Source organism: Guillardia theta (assembly GCF_000315625.1).
Source record: "Guillardia theta CCMP2712 unplaced genomic scaffold GUITHscaffold_78, whole genome shotgun sequence".
NCBI classification, from domain to species: Eukaryota; class Cryptophyceae; order Pyrenomonadales; family Geminigeraceae; genus Guillardia; species Guillardia theta.
In genome coordinates, this window is record NW_005434596.1 from 244,014 (window position 1) to 254,466 (window position 10,453).

The 10,453-nt window shown below is 53.4% G+C and overlaps 3 protein-coding genes across 3 annotated transcripts in view; 1 reads left to right on the plus strand and 2 right to left on the minus strand.

Annotated features, from left to right (window-relative positions):
* GUITHDRAFT_143740 (hypothetical protein) overlaps window positions 1–3,960 on the minus strand; it is a gene marked incomplete at both ends in the record, with an annotated part of 5,119 nt that extends 1,159 nt beyond the window's left edge. The window contains 10 exons of the mRNA XM_005826056.1: window positions 166–285; window positions 484–534; window positions 954–1,037; window positions 1,299–1,424; window positions 1,636–1,727; window positions 2,055–2,148; window positions 2,331–2,570; window positions 2,794–3,228; window positions 3,337–3,609; window positions 3,799–3,960. Coding sequence (XP_005826113.1) covers window positions 166–285; window positions 484–534; window positions 954–1,037; window positions 1,299–1,424; window positions 1,636–1,727; window positions 2,055–2,148; window positions 2,331–2,570; window positions 2,794–3,228; window positions 3,337–3,609; window positions 3,799–3,960 — 1,677 coding nt within the window. The remainder of the gene's footprint in view (window positions 1–165; window positions 286–483; window positions 535–953; window positions 1,038–1,298; window positions 1,425–1,635; window positions 1,728–2,054; window positions 2,149–2,330; window positions 2,571–2,793; window positions 3,229–3,336; window positions 3,610–3,798) is intronic.
* Window positions 3,961–4,875: 915 nt separating this feature from the next.
* On the plus strand, window positions 4,876–7,163 carry GUITHDRAFT_143741 (hypothetical protein; the record flags this gene model as incomplete). The annotated part of the gene is made up of 12 exons (XM_005826057.1): window positions 4,876–4,943; window positions 5,095–5,168; window positions 5,268–5,377; window positions 5,528–5,622; window positions 5,670–5,715; window positions 5,766–5,952; window positions 6,170–6,284; window positions 6,412–6,475; window positions 6,520–6,558; window positions 6,609–6,669; window positions 6,826–6,919; window positions 6,980–7,163. The coding sequence occupies 12 exons, from the start codon at window positions 4,876–4,878 to the stop codon at window positions 7,161–7,163; spliced, it is 1,137 nt and encodes a 378-aa protein (XP_005826114.1).
* A 54-nt stretch (window positions 7,164–7,217) lies between these two features.
* GUITHDRAFT_154519 (hypothetical protein) lies at window positions 7,218–8,418 on the minus strand. The gene has a single exon (XM_005826058.1). It carries the CDS (start codon window positions 8,294–8,296, stop codon window positions 7,256–7,258), a length of 1,041 nt encoding a protein of 346 aa, XP_005826115.1. The 5' UTR covers window positions 8,297–8,418; the 3' UTR covers window positions 7,218–7,255.
* Between the last annotated feature and the right edge of the window lie 2,035 nt (window positions 8,419–10,453).

Sequence of the window (10,453 nt, forward strand, 5' to 3'; positions counted from 1 at the left end):
CTGCTGCTGCTGCTGCTGCTGCTGCTGCTGCTGCTGCTGCTGCTGCTGCTGCTGCTGCTGCTGCTGCTGCTGCTGCTGCTGCTTCTGCTGCTGCTGCTGCTTCTGCTGCTGCTGCTGCTGCTGCTGCTGCTACTGCTCCTCCTCCTCCTCCTCCTCCTCTCAAACCTTGTCAGGAGGGTTCATGGCCTTGAGCAAGAAGCTCTCAATGAATCCGAGGGACAAGGCCTTGATCTGCAAGCAGAGCTCCTCCAGCGGGGTTCGAAGGATCTCAGGAACTTGATATTCCTAAAGAAATGTCAGTCTCCTCCTCCTCCTCCTCCATATCCTCCTCCTCTCCCCTCCTCTCCTCTCCCTCTCCCTTCCCATTTCCATCCTCCTCCCATATCGAACTCGTTACCCCTTTGAAAGTGCATCCTCTCCTCTCCTCTCCTCTCCTCTCCTCTCCTTCACTTCTCCTCGCCGCTTATCCCCTCCCGTCCTCACCTCCATCTTCTCATGCACAGAGCTGGGATATAGCTTGTAACAAACTCCGTCCTGCCTGCATATCAGAGGAGGGGGCAAGGGGGAGGAGAGGAGGGAGGAAGAGGAAGAGGAAGAGGAAGAGGAAGAGGAAGAGGAAGAGGAAGAGGATTACTTGAATTCTTCCCGCTCGTCCCCTGGGTCAGGATTAGGAGGAAACAAGAGGAACGGGGCAGAGGACAGACCGTCGTTGCCTTGCTGCTGCTTGCGACGCCCATATGGGGAGGAGGCAGGCAAGGTCGTTGACAGGGTCATACGTTTTCTGGGAGACAAGGTGAGGAGAAGTAGAGGAGAGGGTTGTTGGGGAGCATGATGATGATGATGATGATGATGATGATGATGATGATGATGATGATGATGATGATGATGATGATGATGATGAGGGGCAGAAGGAGCAGGAGGAGCAGGAGGAGCAGGAGAACGAGGTTTATCACCTGCTTGACTTTCCCTGTGTCAACAACGAAGACAATGTCGTCGATTGTAATTGAAGTCTCAGCAATGTTGGTCGATAAGATCACCTGCAAGACAAAAAAATCAAGACAATTATAAGCCTCCTCTGCCTCCTCAATCCTCCCTCTTCTTTCATCTCCCTTCCCTGCCCTGCTCCTGCTCCTGCTCCTGCTCCTGCTCCTGCTCCTGCTCCTGCTCCTGCTCCTGCTCCTGCTCCTCCTCCTCCTGCTCCTCCTCCTCATCATCATCATCATCATCACCCCTCCTCCTCCCTCCTCCTCCTCAGCACCATTCTTACATTCTCTTCCTCCTAGCCCCCGGGCCCTCACCTTGCGGATTCCTGGAGGAGGACGATCGAAGATTTCGCGCTGGTTGACAGTTGGCATGGAGCCATGGAGGGGAAGCACGCGGACCCTCCTGCTGTCTCCGAGGATGCGACTTTCTTTAGACTTGTCCTGCCATGGAGCATGAAAAGGATGAAGGAGGGAGGGTGAGAGGGGTGCGGGGAGGAGGAGGAGGAGGATGACGATGAGGATGAGGACGAGGATGATGATGATGATGATGATGATGATGATGATGATGATGAGGAGGAGGAGGAGGAGGAGGAGGAGGAGGAGGAGGAGGAGGAGGAGGAGGAGGAGGAGGAGGAGGATATGAAGGACTTACCAGCAGCTTCGAGATCTCGTCCCATCCAGTGAGGAAGACGAGGACGGCACCGTCTCTCTGTCCCTCACAGATGAATTCGAGGGTAGACAAGACTGTAAGTGAAGGAAGTCAGAGGAGGAGGCGAGGCTGAAACACTGAAGGAGGATTGTTGGAGAGAGGTAGGAAAGAAGATGAAGAGGAGGATGAGAAGGATGCCGTAGAAAACGAGGAAGGGAAAGGAGAGGAGAAAGGGGAGGAAAAGAGAGAAGAGGGTGGGGAAGGAGGGAGAGGGAGAAGGCAAGGAGGAAGGAGGAAGGGGTAAGGAGGACGAAGGGGAGTGGGAGAAGGGAACCAGAATCCAAACAAAGATGGAACGGATGCAGCAACAAAGAGTAGAGAGCGAAGGAGGGGTAGGAGGGAGGTAGGAGGACGCTCCTTACCGACGTCAAGGTCCGTCTTGTCCGGGTCCCAGTTCAGCAGGTTTTGCTTCGTCCGGTTCGAGTACTTGGCATACCTCGTCGACAACTCCTCCTCCTGCAGACGCTCGATGCTGTTGACTGGAGCTGTCCCGCTGTTGGTGTTACTCGACTTCTCTCTCATCTTCGCCCTCTCCATCCGGAAGTTCCTGTCCTCCCTTCCTCCCTCCCGCTGTCCGCGGAGGCGATCTGCATGTTGGGGTTCTGCTCCAGGAGGTCCTCGAGGAACACATCCTGCACCGGGAACGTGAAGCCGGGGATGTGGAGGAGGGGACAGCCCGAGAAGTACTCTTGGAAGTGCTGAGCGTTCAGCGTCGCGCTCATCAGGACGATCTTGAGGGAGGGGTTGGCGCGCAGCAGGTCCTTGAGGATGATGAGGATGAAATCTTCGTTGATCCCTCGCTCGTGGATCTCGTCGACTATCACGTGCGAGACCCCCGAGAGCTCTGGGTCGACCACCAGCCGTCGCAGCAGCACCCCCTGTGAGCTCCGTCACCCCACTGGCAACCACCCATCCTCCCTCCTACATCCCCCATCCCTTCCTACCTCCATTCCCCCCTTCCTTCCCCCATGCCTGCCCCCTCCCCCCCGCCTGCCTTCCTCTTCCCCTTCCTCCCTGGTGTACTGCCAGAACCTCTCCCTCCCGTCCTCGTACTTGGCCTCTCCCTCCCGTCCTCGTACTTGGCCTCCTCCTCTGACTCACCGTCGTGCAGAACAAGAGCCTCGTTCGCTCGGATCGTTTCACTTCCAGTCTGATCTGATAGCCCACCGTGTCCCCCAACGTCTCGCACCTCTCGTTTGCCACCCTGTCAGCGACCGATATGGCGGAGATGCGGCGAGGTTGAGTGCAGATGATATTGCATTGCGATCCCAGCCCTTGGGCGTCCATATCGTCGAGGATGAACTGAGGCACCTGCGTCGTCTTCCCGCAGCCAGTCTCACCGCTCACGACGACGACGCGGGACGATCGGATCACGGACAGCACCTCCTCTCTCATGGAGAAGGACGGAAGCCGCTTCCTCCCCTCCATCATCTTCTTCATGTCCGACCTCGAGCTCCGCGCCTCGAGCTCCTCTCTCAGCTTGTTGTTGACGGCAGGGTCGTTGACGGGCTCGCGGCTGCCCTCCACCTTGCGGACCTGGGCCAACGTGTCAACCCATCACCTCAAGTCGCACATTGCAAGCATGCAATGATGTACTACTTTGCCTCTTCGGGCTCCGCACATCATTGCTCGCTTTCGCTTCACCTGTGACGACGGCACCTCCGAACATGCGGTAGAACCTCCTCCTTGCTTGTCAAAGTCATATTCACCGTCATCATCCCACGCGCCGTCGTCCTCTTCTCCTGCGTCGTCTCGGATGTTCTCCGGCCCTGCGGTCGAGATCTGCTGAAGGGCTCTCTCCACTGACGCCTTGGCTCTGTTCGACATGTCCACACTCTGCACTTGCGTCTTCTTCTCGAGCCTCTTGTCGAGATCAGGACGATAGTTGGGCAGAGGAGTCTTGCTCACGGCGACCACCTGTCACGTAAGGATGAGCAAGAGGACGAGAACAAAGGTCAGGAGGAGGAAGATCAGGAGTAAGAGAAAGAGGAGGAGGAGGAGGAGGAGGAGAGGACTGTTGAAATCAACATTAACGTCAACATTAACATCAACATCAACGTATCAGCTCCACAAGTGTCATATAGGAAGCAGGACCCGTCCACTCACCGTACTTCTCCCCTTCCCATACGTCTTGCTGTACAGCTGCAGCTCCTGCGCTACCTGGTGGACCAGGTCGACGCTACCCCGCGATATCTCATTGAAGATAATCTCTTTGCTCTGTCCCCCTTGCAACCCGGACAACTGGCGTCTGACGGTAGACTCGTCCATGTCCGGTACATTCCTATCCGAGCTCTCCCTCATCTCCTGCAGCTTCGCTCGTCTCCACTCTGGATCCCACCATCGCTGACCGCCCCCCCCCTTCCCCCTCCCCTTCCCCCTCCTCCTCCTCCTCCTCCTCTTCCTCGCATTTGAAATGTCCTCACGAGCCCAGGGCAGCCTCTACTGCAGCCTATAAGAGCAAGAAACAGTGAGAGGCAGACTTGGAGACACAGTGACGGCCTCCTTCGGGACCCGGGCATTCTACCCCAGCTCCTTCAGCTTTCATGGGATCCCTCTCCTACTCTCAGATCGCCACACCTGCTTGCTCCCGTTCACCGTTCTACAAGAAAAAGGCAAGGTCCTTGTCATGAATCATCCTTCTTTCGTCAAGTGCACAAAACTGCTGCTGCTGCTGCTGCTGCTCCAGTACTTCCTGTCCTCTTCCTCCTCCTCTTCCTGTTCTTCCCCTTGCTCCTGTTCCTGCTCCACATTCTAGCCCTCGCATCCAACAAATGCACCTGCCTCTTCTTTTCTGCCGTAACATGCGGTCCTTTTGCTTCACCTCGAATGAAGTTTCTGCTGCTGATGATGTTCAACCCTTTCCTCTCGCCCTCCCCGTCCTTTCTCTCCATCTCTCTCCTCCTCCTTCTCATCATCATCATCTCCTTGTCCTCGTCCTCGTCCTCGTCCTCCTTGTGCTCCTCCTCCTCCTCCTCCTCCTCCTCCTCCTCCTCCTCCTCCTCCTTCTCCTTACCATCATCGCCATCGTCACCAGGTACACGTGCATAGTCCAACTCTGCACCTCGTTCACTCCAAAGTCACCCACCCCTACTCAGATACTACCCCTACCACCTCTAGGATAATAAAATTTCCGTTATCCACCCCATAGATTTCACCCCTACCCCCAAGTGCTATCACGAGTATATGCGACTCTATGCCGCTCTCTGTCTGGGACTCCTGCGACTGGCGATGGCAACGGGGCCACCAGAGAGGTCAGAGGAGGAGGAGGAGGAGGAGGAGGAGGAGGAGAGGGGGAGGAGGGGGAGGAGGAGGAGGAGGACAAGAAGCAGAAGCAGAAAGAGGGAGGAGGAGGATACTGGAAGATTTGTTTCGCCCAGTCTGTTTCATGCTCTCTACTGCCAGTTTCACCATTTCTGAATCGGCTGGACCAGACAGTGACCGGCATGATGCTTTGAACATACATGGGATCATGGCAGGTAGTTGCAATATGCCATCGGCACATGCTCTTACTTTCTTCTCTGTCCTCTCTTCCTTCGTTATCTGATGTTTGGACCGCTCTTGCTCTGTCACATCAGGTAGCTGCCATCGAGTTCGCGTGATCGACAGCTGCACTCCCAACCTGTTCCGCGCGGAGGTCGAGCATGCAAGAGAGCCGGCGATCTTGCGTGGATTGTGCATAGGGAAGGTAACAGGAGAAGGACGAAGCCTGGTGCTGAGACTTGACGGCAACCCAGTGCTTGCAAACTTGGACACCCGAGCACGTTGCCGAGCGAGGAGGGAGCAGAGTGGGTTCATCTTGGGAGGGAGACGCGGACCTTATCCTCTTGCAACTCAGGATGTCAGCGTCCACGTTTCTGTCAACGACAGGATGGACTTCATTGCGAAGAACTTCGAGTACAAGACCTTGCCCTTCTGCGAGCTCATCAAGAGGTAGGCGCTCCCTGCTACCTCGCCTCCTTGCCTGCTCCCTGCTGAAGGGATCCGTCCAGGGCCGCGCACGGGTGCAACGCAGACAAAGTGGAGGTAACCGCCTGCTCCTGCTCCTGCTCTCTGTCGACGTGATGGGTGGGCAGGGAGGCGACGAGATGAAGGTGGAGGGAAGAGCGGATGGGGCCGGCGGGGCAGACGCTGAGAGGGAAGAGGGTGAGAAAGCTGGGGACGCGCAAGGGCCAGCAAGGACGCAGGTTGAGAAGGACGAGGTGGAGAGAAGGAGAGGATACTTCCTTGGACCAGAGGAGAAGTATTATATGAGAGCACTCGGTCTGTTACAGTCTTTCCTTGTGTCTTACTCCCTGCCTCTCCCTTCTTCCTGCCTGCCCATCCCTCTCTGCCTTTTTCTCTGCTCCCTCCCTCCCTCCTCTTTCTGTCTCCCTCTGCCTCCCTCTCCCTCCCTCTCCCTCCCTCTCCCTTCCATTTCCTTTCGCTTCCTCTCTTCCTCTCTCCCCGTTTGCTACCCTCTTGATTAGCTCCATTGCAGGCAAAGATCCCCGGAAGGACATCGCAGACTTCGCTTCAGATTTCCCTCTGCTGGCTGAGGAGGTTGATATCCCTCCTCTCTTCGATCGGGATGCTTACTTCAGCTCCGTCTTGCGGTTAGAACGATCATCCCCTCCCTCCCTCCCTCCTCCCTCCCTCCCTCCCTCCCTCCCTCCCTCCCGTCTCCTCGCTCCTCGTCTCACTGTCCTACTCCTCTGCCGTTGCGTTCACATGCCAGGATAGGGTTGGCTCTCCAGGAATTCACTTGTGGACGCACTACGATGTCATGGACAACGCTCTTATCCAAGTCAAGAAGCTCATGATCGACTACAATGCTGACAAGATGAGCAGGTGACTGGAAGGAAGCGAGTTGTCCTCTTTTCTCCTCAGGTGTAAACGCACCTGCCAGTTTGGGTTGAGCGGGTGTGATGACATGGCAGGATGCTGATAACCTCTACATGGTTGGCGACAAGTCCGCAGTCCTAGACATCGACAACCCTGGTGCCCTCCTCCCTCTTGAGGCACAGGCTACCCCTAACTCGGTGCTTCTAAGATCTCACCCGCTTCCCTCTCTTCCGCCATGCCAGGCCCTACGAATGCATCATGGAGCCTGGTTTTCGCTCATTGCCATGTAGCTCGCTCACTCTCGTTGGGCAGGAGACGTACTCTTCATACCAGCCCTCTGGTTCCATAATGTCGTCTCCCTCGATTTTTCCATCGCCGTCAACGTCTTTTGGCGGCATCTGCCGAGGTACCACATCCTGCTTCACCTCTCCATCTTCTTGGTGACATCTTGTTGACTTGATCTCAGGGATATGTACGACGGCAAGGACACCTATGGCAACAGAGATCCGCTCCCTGCTAACCGCGCGATGCAACAAGTCGGTACTCTGATCAAGACCCTGGAAACCCTGCCAGCGGACCACCGGGACTTTTACGCGAGAAAGATAGTGAGGAAGATTCAAGAGAGTTGCTATGCGGACAGTTTGGAATGAATCAATCGCATTACATTGAATATTGACTGTGCACTGTTGGAACAATCCGTGAGTGGTCTTAAGGACTTTACTATGATACAAAATCAACACATCTACTTTGACACAACGCTCGTAATGGGAAGAAAGCTCTCGATACTCGCGACGGCCCGATTGCCCATCTCGGGTCTCAGAGTTTTGGCTGGACGTGCATACTCGACATTAGAGAACCCTCGCTTCAACCCGGACATGGTCTCAATCGCAGAGTCTGATCCAGCAGGTGAGACTGATCCGTCCTCCCGACCCATCGTTGTGTCACAAGGAGCTGAGTGAGTTCTCTGCATCCTGACGGCCTTGGACTTGGGCTTCCCTGTGGACTTATACTTGTCGCATGCGTAAAGAAGTTCTTCATGATCAGTCCACATGGTCTTGGTGAGTTCGGCACCCAGCTTTCTTGTCCAGATGTCTCTCACCGCCTGTGCGGTGATGTGGAATAGATCAGCGACAACGGCTGATCTTCCTGCAGACGCTTGCTCCATGGCCCCTGAGCCGCAAGTCTGGCGGGAACGCAGAGCGTAGACTTGAAGGACTTGATCCTTCGTCAACCATTGCCCGTTCACACTGATGCCATCAACAACAGGCTCTGCCACAACAGTCGCAATAGCTTGCTGAGCTGGAAGGTTTGCCTGCTGCTGAGAAACATGATGGTGGACTTGGCCGAGAAACGTAGAGGGAAAATTGTTGGCCAGTTGTTGCTTGTTCAGTTGCGCAGCTTGCATTTGCTGCAAGTTCGCAGCAGTGAGCGGCGATGGCAAGGGGCTGACATTCACATTCATGCCGGAAGCCATGCTAGTTGGAATGTTTAAACGGAATGGAAAACCTTGGCTAGTCGTCTGTATCGTCTGTTGGTTGCGTGCTGCGTAGTTCAGCTGGGAGGCCATGTTTGCCACGTTCGACTTCATCTGAGAGAAGTCTGTGGTCAACGAGCCATTTGACTGCATGGCTTGCAACGCGCTTGCAGTAGCCAACATGCTCTGCATGTCCCTAGCGGTGAAGGCCGAGTTGTCCTGAAGGCCGAACTTGTTTCTGTTCTGGTCAAGGGTGTTGCTATGTATCACGTCCTGCTGTGCACGGGAAGCGAGGAATGCTGCCAACATAGAGGCGTCGAGAGATTGTGAGGGCGCTATCTTTAGAGCTTGCGAAGAGATGGGGAAGATACAGAGATGGAGTTCTTCTGCGGGAGGAGCAGAACTAGCTAGCAGGAAGACGTGCAGTCGAAAGTGCGAGGATGGAAGAGGAGGCGAAGAACTGGTTTAAAAAGAGCAAGGGGGTGGAGTCCAATAATGGGGGGTAGGGGTTATCACCCTACCTCGTGGATGAGTGCTTGGAGTTTACTCATCAAGAATCGACGTCACTTCACCCCTAAATAATCAAAATAATTACTTGAAAGTGTATGGTGGGGTCCACCACCATCAACTGAATCCACATCATGTTGGAGGGAAATTTGAGAAGGTTCAGGGTCCAAGGGGGGTGGCATCTGTGACACATCGTTCGGCTGTAAGCTCCGAAAGTGCAGGCGGGATATCGGGCAAAGGCTCCGTGGCTGACATTATGCGGTATAAAATCTTAACGCTTCGAGACTTGAGTAAAACATGAGCAGCGCCAAATCATAGCCTTTGGGGTTTCTGTCCACCTGAATTACTACCAATGGTCACGCGGTCAGATCAATAATATGATATAGAACCTCTATATGGTTTTAATTTGACTTACAAATATGTAAATACGCGTGATGCTCAATGCACGAGGGCGTCAGCTCCGTAGGAGTCTGTTCGCATGGATCGGAGCACGGATACCACACTTGAATCCACTCGTGACCTGCGCCTCGAAATAACTCGAGTTCTACGGTTTAATTGGGTTGTAAAGATATCTCAGTATAACGGATGGTTCGTTTTTAAGGCCGGTTTATAAAAATTGCGGTGGCCTTGTGGTTTTGCAGGGGTAGGGGAAGGGGGGTGGTGGGGTCATCAGGTGTTTTGAAATGACTATGTTATCCCCACCATTATCCACGGTGATGGAGGGGTAGAAAGAAGAAATGGTTCTGTAGAGGGTAGGGTGATCTAACTTCCCTCGTACGAAGAGGGTGGGGTGCTACAGGGGCTGCTAGGCAGAGTCGGGAGTCACGCAACTACTGCCTGATTACCCACCCTCGCACAGGAAGGACAGACAGTGTGTACTCGATGTCCATCCAGCCTCTCACATAACATATTTGGATCATCCAGTATCTCGGATTGTAACTCATGCGACAAGGGATACTATAACTACGATGGAGTATCCTGCACCCAGTGCCCTGTTAATTCCAACACCACAGTTATCGGGTCTGCTTCCGTCTCCGACTGTCAGTGCAATGTTGGGTATTACATGGATCTGGCACAATATGTGTGTATCTCCTGTGGTCCAAAACAAACCACTAGCAGCACGGGCTCTACATCCTCTTCTTCATGTTATTGCTTGGGTAACTACTACAGGGACGCCAACGGATACTGTACTTGCCCGGCGGGAAATTACATCGACTCGAACAACGATTGCAAGACCTGCCCTTACAACTCTTACAGCACCTCCATAAACAGTTCTTCTTGCGTACAATGCCAACCGGGCTTTAGGACAAGTTCAAAGACCTCAGGATCCTGCTATAGGCTCACCAACCCTTACAACGACAGGAGCGTTGCATATCCTTATTGGACCAATTGTGGAAATTGGGATTCTATATCACAATATTATTGCGGTTACACGACATGGGGTGTGGGAAAAATAACTTACAAATGGTATTGCCCTGAAGGTACATCACACGTTGTCATATATGATTTGAAATCCAATACTGATATCAAGTCATGTACATCTGGTTTGACTACATTGAACACTTCATTGAATTATTACATTCATACACAAACCGGAGGTTATCAATCTTATATCTTTGACACGGTGATAGAGCTTGAACTCAACAACTACTACAGGCCGGTAGATACAATATATGAATACATAGGACAGAAGACATGGGTGAGAATGATGACATATGGATGGACAATCCCAGAATTGAAGATCAATACAACTACAAATGAAATCATCAGATTTGACAATGGATGCCATCAATTTTCCTACTTGACACTGTACTCTGAAACTGACATCTACACTCCAGCCACTTTGAAATTATCAATAGATTGGTCCAGTCCTGATTACATGTGGCATGAAAATGCAATCATACACATTACGATCGACAAAGATGCCACACCCCCCAAGTCAGTGCAAATCATCATTGA

Bases quoted from the DNA above. Each gene is read 5' to 3' on its own strand.
- GUITHDRAFT_154519 (XM_005826058.1), bottom strand. From the start codon at position 8,296: ATGTTGGCAGCATTCCTCGCTTCCCGTGCACAGCAGGACGTGATACAT.